The 22,531-nt window shown below is 35.6% G+C and overlaps 2 protein-coding genes across 2 annotated transcripts; both read left to right on the top strand.

Annotated features, from left to right (window-relative positions):
• The first annotated feature begins 2,981 nt into the window (after positions 1 to 2,981).
• On the top strand, positions 2,982 to 4,159 carry LOC131018149 (F-box/kelch-repeat protein At3g23880-like). The gene has a single exon (XM_057946867.1). The coding sequence runs from the start codon at positions 2,982 to 2,984 to the stop codon at positions 4,065 to 4,067; it is 1,086 nt and encodes a 361-aa protein (XP_057802850.1). The 3' UTR covers positions 4,068 to 4,159.
• Positions 4,160 to 18,764: 14,605 nt separating this feature from the next.
• On the top strand, positions 18,765 to 19,868 carry LOC131018148 (F-box/kelch-repeat protein At3g06240-like). Its single transcript, XM_057946866.1, has 2 exons — positions 18,765 to 18,895; positions 18,995 to 19,868. The coding sequence occupies exons 1-2, from the start codon at positions 18,765 to 18,767 to the stop codon at positions 19,866 to 19,868; spliced, it is 1,005 nt and encodes a 334-aa protein (XP_057802849.1).
• Positions 19,869 to 22,531: the final 2,663 nt, after the last annotated feature.

The raw sequence follows: 22,531 nt of genomic DNA, 5'->3' as shown, positions 1-22,531 counted from the left end.
TATGATTCCCAGGGGATTGGTAAAGGTTATAGTTCGAAGACAAAATCATGGAAAACAATAATTTAAGGTGCTTTGTAGGTGATTTAATTTCTTATATTGCTCCCTTTAAGGAGCCGTAGACGCAATACCGAATAAAACAAAAGTTGAAATGTTGAAATATGAGTCATTGTCAGAATTATATATTAAATTCAACATCATTATACATCAACATGTAAAAGAAAATAAAAATTATTTTTTTATAATATTTTTATATATATTCATAACAATTATCACTTTTATATTAGCAAATTATGGATTAGAATTTGGATAAAATTTTGGTTTGATTCGTATCGAGTTTGGGCCGACCCGACTCGCTCGTACGGCAAGTCAGAGCGCATGGGAGCTTTTGCTTCCATAAAAAGATCATGGAAATCTTGTCCTTATATAATATCTCGTGTATGAAATAAAAGTTTGATTTAAAATATTAGCATATACTCTCTTCGTCCCATTAAGTATACTTCCACAGTTATTGAAAACAAGAGTGATTAAAAGATAAAATTGATAGAAATTAGTGGAGTCCACAACTTTTATGAGATAATGGGTTTTCTTTTTCGAAATGGAAAAATAGGACATCTCATAATGACAAATATGTCTAGGGATGGCAATCGGGTACAACGAGTACGGATAGTGACTATCCATACCCATACTCGCGAACTAAATGGATAGTGATTTTTAACCACGAAACTATCCATGGATATCAAATGGTATCCAAACCCGCTACCCGCGGATACCCGCTACCCATCGGGTATCCGCCAACCCGCTATCCGTCGGGTATCCGCCACTCGCTATGCGTCGGATACCCCCACCCGCTATCCATCGGATACCCACGAAACAAAATTTAAATATAAATTTATAACAAATTTAATACAAAATAAAAAAATCAACACAAATAACAGAGTTCAAATCCACATCCTTCATCCATGTTGAAATACACAAATAACAAAGTTTAAATCCAAATTCATCAACTAAAATATAAAATTCCAATGGCTGAATTAGTGTTTGGGCCTTAGGTTTAGATTATGTTAGGGTCTTTTTTTAAGATATGATATGTTGGCCTATATCTCAAATGTATATTCAAGGCCCATATTTTTAGGATTTTTTTGTGGGTATTTGATGGGTATTTCACGGATAATTGACGGGTATTTTTGTGGATATTTTTTGCGGGTAAACGGGTTTCGCGGGTATGGATAGTAAGTATCCAAATCCATACCCACGAACTAAATAGATAGTGAATTGCAACTACGAAACTATCCGTGGATATCAAATGCCTCTCAAACCCACCCTAATATGTTCGGGTTTTCGCGGATATCCATTACCCGCGGGTAAATTGCCATCCCTAAATATGTCATGTTAAATGGGAGGGGGGAGTATTAATTAGGGCAAATTGCGTCAAAATCCCCATACTTTCCCCGTTTTCGCATATTTCCCCTGACTTTTAAATTTCGCGATAGAATCCTTGAACTTAAATCCCGTTCGTGTTTCTCCCTTAAAATTGGCCGGCGATTTAAGTAATGCTGACATGGAGCCCGGAAATCCACGTAGGATTAAATTCCGGCGTAGTAAGCGACGTAGTTTTAGTTAATACCGTGAAACGTCGTCGTTTTATCCTTTTTTAGGGATTTAAATGTAATCCAACATAGAAAATTAGGGGAAAATTGATTTGTTACTCTAATTAGGGTTATTCTTCTTGGGTTCTTCTTCTTCTTCAGCCAAATCCAAGTCTTTCTCGTCATCATCCCGGTGGAATTTCAGCCACGAGGGCCGAGTTATGTGCAGCCATGGACTCCAAGCTTCAATACCTTGAAGCTTCGAATGAGGAACGAGAGGGACCTGCGAGCGGCTGGAGTCCGGCTGCACGTCGGGCAGGCTGAGGGCAGCAGCTAGGGCGCGAGCTTGTGCGGCGTCGGCAGCGGTTGACGGTGACTCGGCTGACCGGGGTGCGCGGAGAGAAGGCGGCAACCGGTGGTGTAGTCCAGCGGCGATGGTAGTGAAGCGCTAGAGGGAGAGAGACAGCACCAGATGGAGGAGAGAAAAGAGAAGATGGTGGTTTGTATGTGAGTGAGAGAGCTAGATGGATGGGAGCTTTGCTGGCGGTCTTCGGCGGCGGAGGGAGACGGAGGCAGTAGGCTGCCAGAGGAGGAGGGAGGTGGCTGGGCGTGGAGAGGGTGTTCGACAAGTTAATTAATTGGAGAGGATAACGACGACGTTTTCGTTTCATTTAAGTGACTCAGCAATCTTACTTAAATGACTCAGCAAAATAATGCCACATAGGTGACACGTCATTGTAGTTAGTTGCCGGAAACTTCATTAAGAGAAAATTGCGAATTTTATCAACGGTTAAGCATTCTATCGCGAAATTCAAAAGTCAGGGGAAATATGCGAAAACGGGGAAAGTATGGGGATTTTGATGCTATTTGCCCTATTAATTAAAGATAAAGTAAAAAAAATTAAATAGAAATATAGCGGTATCAAAAGAAGTAATGATCAATTATATTTATATGGAAGGAGTTGATGAAAGAAAAGAAAAATATAAGCATTGGTCAAGAAACTTCTGATTTGAATGATGATCAAATGTTGAAGAGCCCTTATTCATTATCAACGGAAAAAAATAAAAATAAATCACACGCACTAAAAAATCTTGAAATTGGGTAAAACCCTCTTGTTAATCGGATAGAGCCCATTTCTCTGATAAAACTATTTCTCTAGTAAAAATCTTCACCGCAGTTTATCAATTTTAGGGTTTATTTTGGTTCCACGCCTTTGAATCTCATGCTTAACCCTTTTTTTAAGGGGCAAACTTAACCGCGCCGCCGCTTCTCCATGTCGCACCGTTGTTCAGAGCCGCGTAGCCCCTGACCCGTACCATCATCGCCCTTGATTATCGCCGGTTTTGATCTTGCTAAGGTATTCTTCTTCGTTATTTTGATTTCATTATTGTATAGATGAAGAATGCGGAAAATAGAATAGGCAGAAGAAGAAGAAGAAAAAGAAGAAGAAGAAGAAGAAGAAGAAGAGGACGAAGAAGAAGAAATCAGCAATCTCTCCATCTTCCAGAAGAAATCATCGAAGAAATACTGTCAATATTGCCGGTGAAATCACTCTTGAGATTTAGGTGCGTTTCGAAAACATGGTGGTCTTTAATAGGAAGCAAACGCTTCATCAAAGCCCATCATCAAAATTCAATAAAAAATCCATCTTCCCCCCATCAAAGGCTCATTACACTTGGGGAATGTTCTCTGCAGTCGTTGCTGAGTGAAGCACCTATCAGTCGATATTCACTAGAGATTACTACATTGCTGGCGCCACTTCAAATTTGGGGATGCTGTAATGGGCTGTTCTGCGTTCTCAGCGAACGGCCAGAAAGAGTTTACTTGTGGAACCCATCCACTCGGACCTCCAAGAAACTGCCAGAAATTTCTAGTCCCGGCCATGTTCGGAATTACGGATTCGGTTGGGTTGAATCGAGTGATGAGTATAAGGTGTTTGTGCTTTTGGTTGATTATGATTATTACCGAGGGATTGATAACTGGGTTGGTAAAGTTTATAGTTCAAAGACAAAATCATGGAAAACAATTGAGCTATCCGGTTATTTACGTGTAAGTTGGGGAAGGGGGGTGTTTGCAGGTGGGAAGCTTTACTGGAAGAACCACCAAGATAAAGAAATTATTTTCTTGGACTTGAAGAATGAGGTGTTTGGAAGGATTGAGCTTCCCTGTGATCAAGACATGTATGGCATTGTGGATGTGCTTGGTGGTTTCCTTTGTGTGCTATGTTTTAATGATCAAATTACAGGCATTCGAGGCATTCGAGTTTGGGTTATGAAGGAGTCTTGGGAGAAAGTGGTTACACTTTCTCATCTTCTTGAGCTTCTTCAACCACCAATGGTGAAATGTCTAAATGGAGACATTTTGGTATATTGTGGATCCTTTGTGCTGGTTTATGATTGTCGAGATAATGTGTTCTGCAAACTCAATATCATTTCACATTGTGTCTATGTTGAAAGTTTAGTCTCGCCCGAAGATTTATGAAACAACGTCTTAGAACATGATTGTGAGTGGTTTCATACCTTTTTTTATGATGTGTTTTATTTCTTAAGAATTGAAGCTTTATATATATATTTTGAGATCTTGTCTTTCTTGTGAAAGTGCCTTGCTTGATTACAAAAAACATAGTAGGCAGAACAATATCATTTTTTCTTTTAATTTTAGCTCTATTTTGTCTTTCTTGTGAAAGTGCCTTGACTCTTAGGTATTTTATATCAATATGTACTGCAATTTGTGCAAGAAAACTGAAAGAATTTTGAATTATAATATAAACTGGCGTTTTGATATTGCAGGGATGCTATAAGTGATTGCTGCAGTGTCCAACTATGAAGATTCCTACGTCAAAGTTCCTAAGGTTTTAATTATAAGGGTTGTTCATTAGAAAATTATTATTAAATTGAGGTTTATTATAAAGTGAAAAAGAAAAAACATCCCTTGAAAGCACAAGATGCAGACTAAGGGCACAAAACTTAAAAAGCGAAGGAGAACAACTTAAAAAGGAAAGTCAGGATCATTATCCAAATCATCCGACCAACGCCTATGGATGACATTATTCATTGCAATCATATTAGGCCTATTGGTGACGTCAACCACAAACTCCCTCGGCTTGTTACCCATTTCTTCCGCATTCCTAAGACGACTTTTAATACAACCTTCCGGAATTGCATGTATAGGCTCTCGTCCCTTAACCGAGCCCTTTGGACGACCACGTCCGCGCTTCTGCTCCGAGAGCAGCTGCATCCCCTGATTAACTTGCTCCTCTAACCTAATAATACGACTCGCCATGTCATCCGGAGAAGGAATGGATTTATTATCAAAATCAACTTCCTTAATCGGCGAATTAACCTGCTGGCTCGCTGAATCTTCTGCCCCAACTACCGTTTGTTGCTCTACCACAGCTCCACTATTCGTTCCAGAATCCAACTCCAAAGTTCCCTCTACATTCGAGCCCTCCTTATCACTAGCCTTTTCCGTGTAAGGCGACCTATCATTTTCTTCCTCATGTAAAGCCTCTGCTTCATAATTGGAGTCCGCAATGATAGTCTCCTCCACTTCCTCTTCCTCATCCTCATCTAGCGCTTGATATCGGTTAGCATCCCCCGCCAGAGGGAGATCATTTTTTACTGTAGCCGCGTCTAGAAGATCAGGACCTGATAGAGGTTTAAGAATATCAACTTTGGGCTGCCATGCAGGAATCGGACCCTCTCCCTTATCAAGATTCTTCACAACCACAGCAGGAGGCTCAGAGATCTTTTGCTTGCTCGTGGCCCTATCAGCTCTCCGGCATTTATCCGTTGAATGACCTGTAAGTTTACAACGCGAGCAAAAAAGGGGCATAGATTCAAAACCAAACTCAATGTAGAACGATCTATCGCCGTCATCAATGTACATCGAGTTGAGAATAGGCAAAGCCATGTCAAGTTCCACCAAAACCCGCGCAAAGTGTCCCACATGACCAGTTGCGGAGGCATTATCAATTCGCATAGGATGACCAAGCACACGACCTATACCAGCAATAATCACCGGAGTCCATAACTCGACAGGAAGATAATATATCCGAACCCATACCTGAGCCAGAGACGACACTTCCTTATACGGATCGAAATACCTAGTCCATTCACGGAAGCGTACGTGGCCGATTGACAGTTGGAGAAAAGAACTCCCCTTAGCTTTCTTTTTCGCTTCCATCGTAAAAAATTTAACAACGAAGAATCCCTTAGCCAGCCGCAGATATGAGCACAGCAGCAGCGGAGACGGCCGGCGTGCGGCGTGTCAATTAGACGGCCGGCGTGCGGTGTTGATTCATTCTTCTGCCTCCGTTAAGACTTGCGCAGAAATCGGCGTGCGGCGTTGAAAGCTGCCTCTAATGAACAATTTGCGGTGTTGATTCATTCTTCTGCCTCCGTTAAGACTTGCGCAGAAATCGGCGTGCGGCGTTGTTCATTAGAAAATGATAATGAACAATTTCGCAGTATGTGATTTCTCGAGAATATGTTCAATGGAGTCATTATTTGCTCTCCCAAAACATGGAAATCCAATTAAACTTTCTCCTTTCTGATCTCTGTTTCTACTCTTCCATGAAATCACCTTTCCAAAGTTGACAGGTACAAATCAATACACATGAATTAACTTAGTAATATGGTTAATTGTATAAAATACTGAACTTTCGTCTAATTTTGATATTGCACACAAACTTTGAACTGATAATTACTAAACTTTTAATTTTATCTGATTTAGCTACTAATCCAAATTTTGGCCAAATATCAAGCTAATAAAAACATTAACACAAAAAACAAAAAAACCCAAATTGTCAATATCTTAATATATCAAATCATATACTTCATTCATCCCATTACAAATGTCCCATTACTTTTGGTCACAAGATTAAAAAAAGTGTAATTATTAGATAAAGTGAGTGGTGTAAATTATTTTAATAATAGGTATAGAGAGAGAATATGTGTCACAAAAAGAATGAGACAATTGTAACGGAACATCCGATTATGAAAAGTGAGATATTTGTAATAAGACAGAGAGAGTAATAGTATTTTATTAATTAATTCTCATGTTTAAATCTACTTTTTTTTAGTTCACTATTACACAACTTATTACTCCAATATGTAGAATAGAAGTCATTCAAATAATATAAATATATAGTATAAAAAATATTAATCTTTAGATAATAAAAATTTAATAAAATTTATCACTTAGATAAATAAAATTTTGATATTTTAAGTTATTGTTAATTAAAATGTTCTTTGACGGACCAATTAAATTCGAAGAATCCCCTTACTATCATTGAATTTATTCAACTAAAAAAATACTATGATTTGACTTGATATGTTAAATTATTGACAATTTGAATTATTTGCTTTCATTTTTTTAATTACCATTGATAAGAAATTAAATAAAAAATACTATTTTGCCAACTAATTGCTAAACAATAATAATTCGCTTTCAATCAATCAATCAATCAAGAGGAATCCACTTGTACGTCCACTTGAATTTGCAAGAAACTTCCAGAAATTTCTTATGTCGGCAATGCTAGGAATTGGGGGTTTGTGCTTGTGGTTGATTATTATGATTCCCAGGGGATTGGTAATGTTTATAGTTGAAAGACAAAATCATGGAAAACAATAATTACAGAGCATTGCGTGGATTTAAAGAAGAGACAATTTTCTTAGATTGCTCCCTTTGTGTTAGAGACACATTGACATATTTAATTTATGTCTTAGATTGCTCTTCATGTGTTTCAATATTTTTATTTTTATTTTTGTATGATATCATATATTCATTTTTTAAAGTACTTTATAGATATTTGATTTGAATTATTATTAAATAGAAAAATGAAAAAATATATGTAGACCGCAAACCAAATCTCTATATAAAATAAAAGATCAATAGAACGGTAATTTTTTAACGCCAAATTTTCTCTCTTCTATTATTCTCTAAATTTAACCAACTTCTCTCACTTCTAACCAACTCACCGTCTCTCTCTCTCTCTCTCTCTCTCTCTCTCTCTCTCTCTCTCTCTCTATTTTTCTTTTTCTTTCTCTTTGCAAGTTTTCAATTTTTGTTTTTTTTTTCTTTAATTTTTTTTTACATTTTGAATTTTTGTTTTTCCTAAAATTTATACAGTTAAATTAATTTAAAATTTGATACGCATATCATATTAAATATCACGACATGAGCTTTAATTTAATTTATAATTAAAAGTATATAAAAAACTTTAAAATAAAAAGAAGATATTCAAATTAATTTTTTTAAACTAATCTATTTCTCTCTCTTATTTTATAAAGAAAATTAGTTTTTTCATCTTTTGTTATTTGCATAAAATATTTTATGAAATCATGAAAATTATGTACATTTTATTATGCAAGGCTGCAATTATTTTTATTACTCTTTTATTTCAAGTTTTTACTTTATTTTTTCACTATATTCATGTTTTAAACTTGCATGAGTTTAATTTTCATAATTTGTTTTTGTGTTATACTTATGGTTTTTTTTATTGTTATTAGTGTAGAGAGATACGGACCATAGTGCATTTAATTATTTTCATATGTTTTTTCGTATGTTTGGATTGCTTCAATAGATTATTTCGTATTGGTTGTATATAAAAATATGAAATTTAATGATATACAATTGAGTTTTACATGAGTTTTAATTTTAATATTTTTTTTAAAATCCAACTTGGTGTAGGAATTTATATTGGTTTATTTTAGAATTCTTTAACCTAATAGAAAAAAGAGATAAATTCATAGATCTACAATTTATTTTTCATGTAAAAAAAAGTAGAATTGAACATATGATTTATATTTATTTAAGAGTGAATTTTTAAAATGGTCACTTTCATATTGTAAAATTAAAAATTGTCCACTAAGATAAAAATATTAAAAAATGGCCACTGTTACCAAAATACCCTTCCACATTAAAAATTAAAAAAATGTCCACTTTACATCACCCCTTTAAAAAATCCCGCAATTCACAACTAGTATGAATTCACAACCAAAATTTTTTGGTTGTAAATTCACACTGGTTGTGAATTGAGAATTCACAACCAGTCGAATTCACAACCAGAATTTTTTGTTTGTGAATTCACAACAAGTCGAATTCACAATCAAAATTTAATTCACAACCAGATTTTTTTGGTTTTGAATTCACAACTGAATTGAACTAAAACCTAAACCCTAAACCTAAACCCTAGTTGTGAATTATTACGATTGTGAATTCACAACTGAACTGAAACAGTAAATTCACAACTGAACTGAACTGAAACACTAAACCCTAGTTGTGAATTATTACAATTGTGAATTCACAACTGAACTGAACTGAAACCCTGAACCTAAACCCTAGTTGTGAATTTACAACTGAACTGAAACAGTAAATTCACAACTGAACTGAAAGCCTAAACCCTAGTTGTGAATTATTACGATTGTGAATTCACAAATGAACTAAACTGAAACACTAAACCCTAAACCCTAGTTGTGAATTATTACAATTGTGAATTCACAACTGAACTGAAACAGTAAATTCACAACTGAACTGAACTAAAACCCTAAACCCTAAATCCTAAACTTAAACCTTAGTTGTGAATTAATATGATTGTGAATTCACAACTTAACTGAAACAGTAAATTCACAATTGAACTGAACTGAAACCGTAAACCCTAGTTGTGAATCCTAAACCCTAAACCCTAAACCTAAACACTAAACACTAAATCCTAAATTCACTCTAAACCCTAAACCCACTCTAAACCCTAAACCCTAAACCCTCAAACCTAAACCCTAAACTAGAAATTTTTTGTTGTGAATTCATAACCAGTCGAATTCACAACTAAAATTTAATTCACAATTAGAATTTTTTGGTTGTGAATTCACAACTAGTCGAATTCACAACAAAAATTTAATTCACAATCAGAATTTTTTGGTTGTGAATTAACAACCAGTCGAATTCACAATTAAAATTTAATTCACAACTAGAATTTATTTTGGTTGTGAATTCAAATAGTTGTGAATTTGGGGTTTTTAAAGTTTGAATTCACAATTAAAATTAGAATTTATTTTGGTTGTGAATTTATAAATTTGGTTGTAAATTCAAAAATATTAAGTTGTGAATTCAACGAGCTAGTTGCGAATTCAAGAACATTAAGTTGTGAATTCATCAAGCTGATTGTGAATTCATGGATCTAGTTGTGAATTTAAAAACATTAAGTTGTGAATTTAAGAAAATTACGTTGTGAATTCATAAATCTAATTGTGAATTCAAGAAAATTACGTTGTGAACTCAATCTACCATTAAAATACATCAATTCATCTAAATCAACAATCAAAATACAATAAAATATTATCCGAATCAATTCAATCTACGATCAAAATACAACAATTCCTTCGAATCAACAATCTCAGCATTCAATATCTGAATCAACAATCTCAACAGATCTTAGAACGAAAAGCCCTCATCTGCTTCCTCTGCAACTGGAGATGGCGGTTGTTTAGGTGTAACATACACAACCTTCAACTTGCACTCTTCAACCTTCCCCTGATCCTTATTGAACATTCAGATAAACACAAGATGAACGGAAAACTGAATCAGAACCTGTTAGTGCATATAAGCACAAATCAGATGAACGGAAAACTGAATTAGAAACAAATCAAAAACAAATCAGATGAACAAAAAAGTCATATGAACGAAAAACAACAAATCAGATCCAAAATCAAAAACAAATGAGAGTGAAGTTTGAGAAGCTTCTCGTCCCAAACCACCAGATCCTTGCCTCAGATTAACGGAAAACTGAAAATCGGCGACAAGGCGCCGAACTGCTGGCGGCGAAGGGGGAAAACCCCGTGGAACTCGAAGCGCCGCTACACTCATCCTCCTCTACTTTGAAGGAATTGGTGGCGGACGGAGGCTAAAGTCACGGCGGGGCGTGAAGCAGGAGATGGCGGAGGCAACGAGCCCGGGGCAGAGACGACGAGGCCGGGGCGGCGGCGCTTTGCTGCGGGGGGTAAAGCAGAAGATGGCAGAGGCGACGAGGCTAGGGCATAGACGACGAGGCCGGGGGCGGCGACGCTTCGCGGCGGGGGGCGAAGCAGGAGATGGCGGAGGCGACGAGGCTGAGGCGGCGCTTCGCCGACGATCTGAGCTCGAAGGGAGGGAGGGAGAGAAAGAGAGAGAATGGGGAAGGGAGTGTACCGTGAGGGAGAAGAGAAAGAAAGAGAGTGGAGAGAGAGAGAGAGAGGAGAAAGAGAATGCGTACCTGGAGAGAAAGAGAGATAGTACATATTTTTAAAGAAGGGTATTTCCGTCTTTTCAATCAAAAAGTGGACAGTTTTTATTATTTTAATCTTAGTGGACAATTTTTATCTTTACAATATGAAAGTGGATAGTTTTATATATTAACTCTTTATTTAATCTAACAATAATTTTTTTTGTAATATATATATATTTTAAATGCAATACCTTTATAAATTCAATACAATATTCTCACATTCTTACTAAAAATATAATTTTCACAATAACCAATCCATATATAAACTAGGCATGTAAATAATTTTCATGTAATATTTGAATCCCCTACATTAAAAGATTTTTCATAAAATTATGTGTATTAAAATAATTTTCATAAAATTTAAGGATATTTTTATTTAAAATTTACCCATCTCCTTAAATTTTATAGTCTGAATACCTCTTAATTTCGATGTCCGTCGTGCATCGCACGAATGGTCGTATACTAGTTGTATTAATACGTTTCTGTTTGGTTTGGTTTCGATACTAATATAATTTGGTTTGGTTTATTAAAATCTAAAAAAATACTTTATGATTTGGTTTGGTTTTAGTGTCATCCCGCATCAATCCAAACCGCGAACACCCATCGTCAATACTGGAGAAGGAGCGGTAGATGCGATACAGAATAAAACAAAAATTGCCCCTACAACACCGCGAACACCCATCGTAAATACTGGAGAAGGAGCGGTAGATGCAATACCAAATAAAACAAAAATTGCCCCTACAACAATGAAAAATAAATTTCTAGATCTCTAATAACACCATATAAAAGTGGGAAAACATCATTGTACGCAGACAAGATAGAACCCAAGACCTCTCACAAAGAAGAGTCTTTGGGTGTGGGTGCCTCTCACTTTTACTCATAACAATTAGTATCACTTTTATATTATGGATTAGAATTTGGAGCCCATATTCATTCTCAATGAAAAAAAACAAAAATAAATCACACACACTAAAAATCTTGAAATTGGGAAAAACCTTCTTAATCGGATAGAGCCCATTTCTCTTATTCCTAAAACTCATAAAACTATTTATTGTAAATACAAAAACCAAACGATGGCCTCTTCAAGAGCAAAAATCCTAAAACCTAAAAGCCGCCTAACACCATCGCGACTCGCTACCTAGCGCTGCAGCGCAGCCCCTGACCCGTACCATCATCGCCCATGATCACTGCCGGTTTTGGTCTTGCTAAGGTAACCACCAGCTCATAGTTGATTTGCTATTCTTCTTCTTTATTTTGATTTCATTAGTGTCATGGAAACTTTTAACATAGATGAAGAATGAGAAGAAAGTTCAACAATTTCTTTCAAGAAGTGCTAGAATAGGCAGAAGAAGAAGAAGAATAAGAAGAAGAAGAAGAAGAAGAAGAGGAAGAAGAGGACGAAGAAGAAGAAAAAATCAGCAATCTCTTCATCTTCCAGAAGAAATCATCGAAGAAATACTGTCAATATTGCCGGTGAAATCACTGTTGAGATTGAGGTGCGTTTCGAAAACATGGCGGTCTAGGAAGCAAATGCTTCATCAAAGCCCATCATCAAATTTCAATAAAAAATCCATGTTTCCCCCATCAAAGGCTCATTAGAGTGACGACTAAGTGTGATAGGCTTGAGGAATGTTCTCTACAGTCGTTGCTGAGGAAACGACCTATTAGTCGATATTCACTTGATAATCTAGAGATTACTACATTGCTGCCACTTCAAAGTTGGGGATGCTGTAATGGGCTGTTCTGTGTTCTCAGCAAACCGCCAGAAAGAGTTTACTTGTGGAACCCATCGACTCGGACCTCCAAGAAACTGCCAGAAATTTCTAGTCCCGGCCATGTTCGTAATTACGGATTCGGTTGGGTTGAATCGAGTGATGAGTATAAGGTGTTTGTGCTTTTGGTTGATTATGATTATTACCAAGGGATAGATAACTACAGCATTGGTAAAGTTTATAGTTCAAAGACAAAATCATGGAAAACAATTGAGCTCTGTGATGATTTAGATTACTGTTGGCGAGGAGGGGTGTTTGCAGGTGGGAAGCTTTACTAGAGGAATTACGGAAATAAAGAATATATTATTTTCTGGGACTTGAAGAGTGAGGTGTTTGGAAGGATTGAGCTTCCCTTCGATCACGAGTTTTGCACGAAATGGTACTGGTTTGTGGGTGTGCTTGGTGGCTTACTTTGTGTGCTATGTTATATTGACGTTTTTACAAAAGTCATTCGAGTTTGGGTTATGAAGGAGTCTTGGAAGAGAGTGACGACTTTTGCTCATCTTGTTGAGCTTCTTCAACCAGCACCATTGCTGGTGGGTCGCAAGGGAGAGATTTTGCTCAATTGTGGATCCACTTTGTTGGTTTACGATCCCGGAAGTAATGTGTTCCGCCGTCGTCATGAGGTTTGTTACGATTCACGTGTCCATGTTGAAAGTTTAGTCTCACCAGAAGATTTATGAAAGATGGAAACAAAACCTTGAGTATGATCATGAGTGATTTTGTAGTATACTATTTCTTCACAATTATGTTCACTTATATATAGTTCGATTTGATTAATATACCTAAACGGATGCGTATTGTTTCTAAGGCCGCGTTTACTTTGATGGATAAATTTATCTATGGAAAATGATCGATAACACAAATTTATGCCTTTAAATGTCTCATTCCTTTTCCAACATTTGACACAAAAAGAGATGCTCGATCACCATTTTTCCTTCCTTATTTTCACTTCAAGGATGGATAATATTATCACACCAAAATGGAGGGATAATATTATCCACTTTGAAGTGAAAATAAGGAAGGAAAAATTGTGAGCATCTCTTTTTGTGTTAAATGTTGGAAAGGGAAAGAGACATTTAAAAGCATAAATTTGTGTTATCCATCATTTTCCATGGATAAATTTATCCATCAAAGTAAACGCAGCCTAAAGTGATTGTCGAGAAGTTAATTTTTATAGAGTTGAGATTGGTTGAACTTAACCTCAGCTCCCTACTTCATTAATATTCTTTTTGAGAATAAAAGAGAGCACTTTAATTCCTTATCATAATGTTTATTCCCGTTTTTAATACGTGATTTATGTCCATAGCTTATGATGGGGCATGTTTTGATTATTTCGTGTCACATCCAATGCCTTATAATTTCCACAAGTGTCGGAATTTAATTAAGCAAAAATTTATATCTTTTGTAGAACTCTTTTCAGGGAATCTGTCGCATTTGATTCCTTTGACAGCTCTTAGAAGTGTATCTTATCATCTAAAAATTGAAGATTAACATACAGAAGCACGAGTTTACCTTGGTCACATTTAGGTGAGACTTGTTGCAAATAGAATGTTAATGTTTGCTTTCCCCAAGAGTTTGTCTTGTTCCGGCGGCAAAGAAAATTCAAGGTGTTTATTTTGTTTGATAGATTTGATTGAAAAAAAAAAATACTCATCTTCGTCTATAAAAAAATGTATTATAATTTGGGGGTATCCGTTTTAATAATTAGTTGAGATCCACTACAAGATATGCAGTTGGACACCGATAGAATCACCGATGATCACACGTTCATAAGTGATTACCGACGAAAAAGTGATGTATTAACCACGAATGATTGGCATGGATGAAGTCGACACTTTCAACAATGGAAATGCCAACGGAAATGATTTACCGATGGATTTAACGACATTCGGTAATTTTTTTATTTTTTTTTTATTAATTTTTGTTGACTGACGTTTCCATCGGTAATGTTAATGTTAACTAACATAAATCTAGCACACGACAACTCCTCCGCCTCCGACCCGGCCAATCCCAACGTCACCACCCCTGCTATCTTTCAACGCCAAAAACTTCTTTCTTTTTGAGAATAAAATAGAGCACTTTAATTCCTTATCATAGAACTGTAATACCCGGGCTTTTGATGACGTGTTTAATTGCTTGAGTTTGAGTAATTAGGGTTTAGATCCCTTGTTTTATTTATTTTGTATAGAGATGAGGAGTTATATGAAGTTTTGTTGTTATATTTTTAAGATGTTGAGATGTTCTTTTGATGATGTGAGAATGATGTGGGATTTTATATCCGTATTTGAGTTTGAGTATTTGAATAATTCGATATAATTATTTGAATGAGAACGGTGAACTCGGAAGTGAGATCTGAGTCCGTTAAGACGTTTTTGAATTTTTTGACTTTTTGACGATGAATAGTAAAATACTGCTATTTTGTCTTTTTGTCGACTTTCAAAATCTTACGTGCACGTCGTCGAGAAATATTCTTAGTTTTTCGATACGAGTCCAATAATGAAAGTTTTTATTTTTGGACGACGAGTGAATAGTGAATCGGGATTTCTCGATAAACGTGTAGATCTCGTTTATCAGAATTTCGAGAACGAGCTTGTATTTTCTATATTTATATAGAATTACGAGTGTAATAAAAGTGAGTAGGAGTTGAGAGGGCGAGTAACGAAGAGTATGGGTAGTTAGTCGTTAAAACGAGACGAGACGAAACGAGATATTTAACGACTAAATATCTAGGCCTACCCTACCAAAACCACCCCCCAACCACCCACTACCCTTAACTCACGCTGCACACAACACACACACACTAATTTGTGCTGCACACACACTAAAACACATTAGAAACACACACACACTTCACGTAACACCATTGTTGAGAAGCTTGAGCTTTTGAGCTCCGATTTGAGTGCCGAGACGAGCCCCGATCATCTTTTCGATCACGTATTTAAGTAGGTAACATCTCTACCTACGTTTTGATGGTTTTCTTTTCGATTTTCGTCGACGTCGAAAAACGTCGATTCTCGACTTTTATTTTGAAACGACGTCGGATCGTCGTGAAATTTTAGTATGTTGTTCTTGGGTAGATGTTGAGCATGTTTAATGAAGAGAGTAAGAACGGAACGAACCGTAGCTATGAAACTCATGAGGGCAGCCCCGTTTTTTGTCCGTTAGCTCGTCTTTCGATTTTTATTTGATCGTTTTGACTTGATATTTGTGCTTAGGGGCATGCTAGGATCGATATATATTAAATTCGTATTTTTCCAAGCACGAAAATTGTATAAGTTTTTAGAGTATGATTATTTAAATTCGTGAAGTTTGGGACGTTTGCATGATTAATATTATTGCGTATATGTGTTCTACGATATCACATGAGCATGCTAGATTAATTTGGGAATTTTCGAGAAATGTTAGAAACGAGAAGCATGAGGACCGAATGGTTTGATGCCCGGATGTGAATATTTGATTTTTATTTGAATGATTTGAGTTTACATATATGTGTTATATTTATTTAAATATTGCACGTATAATTTACTTAAATTTATTTGAACACCGAGGTTCAAATTTGATGAAGGCCGCGAGTCATAAGGCCAGAGACGAGCGATGCTCGATTTTAATTGAGTTAATTTGAGCATGCCAATGTGTTTAGAATAATTAAAAATATTTGTATTTAAATTTTGGGAATTTATTTCCATTAAATACAAATTTTCTAATTATTCGATGGTTTATTAAGTTGAGATATGTGGAGTATGTGAAGTCATGTAAGTGAACTAGTACTGCATATGAGTTAATGCTATGTTAGTAAGACTATATGAATTATTTAAGTATTTATGAGATGAGCATGATTAGTGAGTTATTGAGCTTTTTGAGTTGCATGAGAAATGCATATAAAATGACCAAGTATGAGAAGATAGCATGAATTAGATATATTGTGTTTCAATGAGATAAATAAATTAGAGAAGTATGTTAATTAATTAAAGTTTGAATTTAGTATTTAATTACTAAGTTGTAGATTTAATTTAGAATTATGAGCATGATAAATTGTTAAAAATATAATTTATTATTTGAGTTTGATATCGATTATGTGTCTAATTGGAGTGAGTGTGAGAGTTATGATTAACGCACATAAATGTTGGTATCTGACACTCGAACATTTGGTTTCGAGTATAAATGATAGTTTACTGATAAAGAGTTTAGATGATTTTTGAATTGTTGGTTTGCGTTGAAGAGATGTCAAGATGTTAAGTTTTGAGTCGAGAGACGAGTTCACGTAGTGAGATTCACGCGTTGAAATCTCGTGGCTGACATTATGTATGAATAGGTCATGCCGAAATTTTTAGTGATTCTTCATAACGATGAAGGTCCTTTTGGGAAGTAACGACTTGAGGGAGAGAGTGACGTTACTCATTGATACAGAGACACAACGAGGTGGGCTTTCTTAAACACGTATATAGAGATCCCCTGCATACAGGCCTCTTATATGAAATGAAATGAATGATATGATATAATTGTTAAGTTTCGATTTTATGAAAATGATCAAATGATGAATGGTTCTTTATGAAATGAAATGAAGGGAATTATTATATGAAGGATGCTATATTGAAGTTATTGCATTGCCAAATTGGGCTTTCTTAAACACGTATATAGAGATCCCCTGCATACAGGCCTCTTATATGAAATGAAATGAATGATATGATATAATTGTTAAGTTTCGATTTTATGAAAATGATCAAATGATGAATGGTTCTTTATGAAATGAAATGAAGGGAATTATTATATGAAGGATGCTATATTGAAGTTATTGCATTGCCAAATTTTTGATGTTTTGGTATGTTATCTATCTGCTTGAGATGAAGAATTCGGTCCTATGCTAGTGTAGATACTAGTAAGGATTTGTGTACACTGAGGTGGTCGTGAGTCATCAAGCGGGTTGGCCGATCACAGTGCTGTAGAGGGAGGCCTCCCTCTCAGTACTTGATGTTATAACAGATATGATACTTACATGATGAGAAAAGTCTGCGCAGACAACTTTGAGGAAATGAAAATGAGTTTAGCTAATACAGGGCCTTTCTACAAATTCCTTGTATTATGCATATGAAATGGCAATGACAATATTTATAGCTTTATAAGCATGAGATGAGATGAGATGTTTGGCATGTGTTCACTGAGTGCTTTTGTACTCAGCCCTGCATATGTTTTCTAAATGTGCAGGTTGAGCTGATGTGGTGATGGTGCTGCAATGAGCGGAGTCTCCAGGGTTGTTAATAAATAGTTAACCTGTCTAGAATATGTCTTCATACATATGTCTAGCTACTTTCCGCTGCAAGATGTTGTTGATGTTATAGTATGTTATGTCATACTTTGAGTCTTAAGAGAATGGTTTCATATGATGTACAACTTGATTAATGATATTAATTAAGTTTTATGTTGTCTTTCATAGACTGTTTAAATGAGTATTTATGATGAGTTTTCTTAAGTTGAGTAAGTTTTACGTTTCCAAATGACGCCCCTTTCTTCCCCTTATTCTTTAACTCCATCCCTAGTCGTAGATCACTCGGCTTAACTATCCTTAGTTAGGGCGGGCTGCGACAAGAACATTACAAGAGACCTCACTGTAGAGTTCTCTGATCTACTGCATATATTTCCTTTTCTATGTTGTTGCTACTTTCTGCAAGTTTCAGTTTTGAAAGTGATGAAGCTAAACACCACATAATTTTTTTAATTTTTTTTATTAATTTTTGGCTCGGTTCGTGAAGATTTGGTTCAGCTCGTTTAGAAAATAAACGAATTTCGAACGAGCTTTTTTCGAGTCGACTTGGTTCGTTTATACCCCTATTTCATTCAACCCAAGCATCAAAATTCAATAAAAAAAACCCATCTTTCCCACAACAAAGGGTCATTATCGTCCATAAGACTATATATATATTGTAATATGAGGGTGGTATGAGTTTTAATAAATAGTTAAAACATATGTTTAAAGTGGAGAAAAAATGACTCATAAAAATTGAGTGGAAAACAGATCCACTAAAATCGATGTGTTTATATATTTTTATATTTTAATTTTTTATTATGTAATTAGAGGGAAGTACTTTATTTATAAATAATAGTAATTCATATTCGATTTAATATTTATATTTATTTGTTTAAAATATGGGGCCGTGCCTACTCGTTAAGATTGAGCGGCAGATCGAAAGCAGTAGTCAGCCATCTCTCCATCTTCCGGAAGAAATCATTGGAGAAATACTGCCAAGACTGCCGGTGAAATCATTGTTGAGATTCAGGTGCGTTTCGAAATCATGGCGGTCTTTAATTGGCAGCAAACGATTCATCAAAACCCATCATTAAAATTCGATGAAAAACCCATCTTTCCCCCAACAAAGGGTCATTACACAGAAGAATTCAGATGAATGGCCTATGCAATGTTCTCTGCTGTCGATTTTGAGCGGACCAACAAATACTATCCCTTTATCTCCTTTAGCTGATCCAACAAATACTACAGTGACGGGATATGAAATTATAGGGTGCTGTAATGGGCTGCTCTGCATTGTCAATGATGAAAATATATTTCAGTTGTGGAACCCATCCACTAGAATCTCCAAAAAACTGCCAAAAATTTCTAATGCCGACTTTATTGATCGTTTGGAATTCGGTTGGGTTGAATCGATTGATGAGTACAAGGTGTTTGTGATTGTGCATGATTATAACTCCAGCGTTGGTAAAGTTTATAGTTCAAAGACAAAATCATGGAAAACTATTGAGCTCTGCGATGATTTAGTTCGCTGTTGGCCAGGAGGGGTGTTTGCAGGTGGGAAGCTTTACTTAAAGAACGGACTTGAAAAAGTTATTAATTTCTTGGACTTGAAGAGTGAGGTGTTTGGAAGGATTGAGCTTCCCTTTGATCAAGAGAAGTATGGCAAGGTGGGTGTGCTTGGTGGTTTCCTTTGTGTGCTATGTTTTAATGATGAAATTGGAGGCTATCGAGTTTGGGTTATGAAGGAGTCTTGGGAGAAAGTGGTGACTCTTTCTCATCTTCTTGAGCTTCTTCAACCACCATTGGTGAAAGGTCTAAATGGAGACATTTTGGTAAATTGTGGATCCATTTTGGGGGTATACGATTGTCGGGATAACGTGTTCCGCGACCTCAGCTATTGTTCCTGTTATCAGGTTACTGGGATCAGCAGCCACGAGGATTGTGTTGGTTTATTTTCACATGATGTCTATGTTGAAAGTTTAGTCTCGCCAGAAGATTTATGAAACAAGTCTTAGAACATGATTGTGAGTGGTTTCATAGCTTTTTTGATGATAGGTGTTTTATTTCGATGCTTTATATATATATTTATATAGAGGTGGGCTAAAATAAAAACAAAAATTTTTGTATAAAATAAAAATGGATCTCGCCCTTTCATTTTCCTAGATCCTATGGCTTGATTTCATCCTAGATATAAGCTTTAAAACTAACGCCTATTAGATGGGAGGATTATTTTGTCATTTTAAGTTGTCACAATCGGTTACCATATATTCATTATTTTCTTTCCATATCAAAATATATCCTTACATCATCAAAAAGATTAGAATATATCTTTGCAAATTAAATCCTAAGCTACACGTAAAATACCTACTTATTTTTTAGATTATCTTTTCCGCACACGCAAATTACAGAATACTTTTGAATCCAGAAATCAATTCGTAATTTTTCAGCTTCGCATGGAGTCGTCTTGTACATTAATCTCATCAATTCTCTCTTCTAACTATCCATGTCTACTTATTTGTTTTCCAGATTAATTCGGCAACATCACATAGAATTGAATACAAAAACTTGCTTCTGTAATAACTGTTTGGATTCATTCAAATAATTAGTTCATCATTATCTTACTTGGGGAGAAAAAACGTTCAATTAGTAACATGTAATATGGGATAGATATATAATATTTCTCGTGAACAAAAACGCTACGAATCAACAAAGTCTGGATTCATACACAGTAAACTGCATGAATTATGTTTTGATATTGTACAAATCAAAAATACATTGCACGAATCAATCGTTGATACAACACGAATCAAATGTATGAATTCAGAATCATGTAAAATTATTCATGCAATGAACTATGTGATTCATGTTTTTGTTGCTCGTTCATCTGTTCCACAGCTTTCACTAACACAGAAGGAGTGGTCCTTGTGAACAATGTCGGATAATCCTCATACGGTCTGACAACCCATTCTTTGTAGTTCACCATCCCTTCCTTGCGTTTCTCATACCTAGTCTTTTTGACGACTGCAACAGGAGACCCACCATCCTCTATCGAATCATCTGACGTCTCCTGCTCAGAATTCTCCACAACATCCATTTTCTTCCTCTTATTCAAGACCCCTAAATCATAAGGAAGGCCAATTCAAAATTCCAGCAATGCTATTATACATTAATCTTTGCGAATTAAAATTATGTGTTTACATACCTTCTAACATACTTCCATCATAGCACGCTTCATATCCTTCAGGAATTCATCATTCCTATGCTTTGTCCGTGCTGCAGCAAGACGAACAATTGTATTTCTTACTACGCTTAAAAATATAAAAATTAATACATGATATTTTGATTCAAACTTTATTTCCTTCTATTTTCATCTGCATCATCGTTTAACTGGAATTGTCTTTTCAGATGGTAGAACAATCTCTGATGCCCGAGCATTGTAGCTATGAATCAACCAGTAATTCAACTTCCCAGGTAGTTCCTTAATTGTCAGATCCAGTAAATGGTCAAAACCCAAAGACGACACTGCATTCTTTTGTTGTTCGTTCATATCTTCCATAGCCTTAACTAACACAGAATGAGTGGTCCTCGTGAACAATGTCGGATAATCAGCGTACGGTCTTACAACCAAATCCTCATAGTTCACCATCCCCTCTTTTCGTTTCTCATACCTTGTCTTTTTTACAACTGCAACAGGAGAGCCACCATCCTTTATCGAATCATCGGATGTCTCCTGCTCGGGATTCTCCATGACATCCATTTTCTTCCTCTTATTCAGAACCCCTGCATCACAAGAACCACCAACTAAACCATCTAACAATGCAAATATAGATCAATGTATAAATTAGCATAATGTCTTCACATACCGTCTAATATACTTTCCATCAAAGCACGCTTCATCGCCGTCATGAATTCATCATTCCTATGCTTTGACCTTACTGCAACAAGGTGAGCAAATTAGTTTAGTTCTTTGCTTAAAAACAATATTTAAAAATTTATATATGAATTTTTATCCAAACCTTCTTTCTTTCTATTTTCATCTGCATCATAGTTGTTATCTCCAATCATTATACCTTTACCCTTCTTCTGGGCAATATATGCTGTGATTCACACGACAATTCCTAACGTTAGATGACAGTATTATAAATGATTCATGCAAATGATCCACGCACAAATTTTTTTAATATATATTTTCCATGATTCATGCTTAAAATAAATTGGTGCATCCATCACAACAAATGAACCAAATTTGCAAATAATATGGTTAATACAAAACCCAAAACTGATTCAAACATATATTACATATTTTCCAGTCTCCATATTTGTTAATACATCTATATATTACCAATGGGCTGGTGCATACATCACAACAAATGAAACAAATTGATGATGATTCATACTGCACATTAGCTGGTTCATACTTCAACTATTATCAGCCGAAAGCATGCACACCCAAATTAAAAACACAAACACGAAGACATAACCTTTTAAAACGTCATCTTCAGGGTCGCTGGTAGCAATCTGTTTCCCTTTCTCCTTCGAACCACCTTGCCCTAACCATATTACAATTTAATAAAGAGTTTATACCCATTTCAGTACATACATATTTGCTCAAATCACATATGGTTCAACCAACACATACACGTGATTCATACATAGACAAGTAGAG

The sequence above is a fragment of the Salvia miltiorrhiza genome, chromosome 3 (genome assembly GCF_028751815.1).
Source record: "Salvia miltiorrhiza cultivar Shanhuang (shh) chromosome 3, IMPLAD_Smil_shh, whole genome shotgun sequence".
NCBI classification, from domain to species: Eukaryota; Viridiplantae; Streptophyta; class Magnoliopsida; order Lamiales; family Lamiaceae; genus Salvia; species Salvia miltiorrhiza.
The sequence above is the reverse complement of the archived record's forward strand: the minus strand, read 5'-3'. Positions and strand labels throughout refer to the sequence as shown.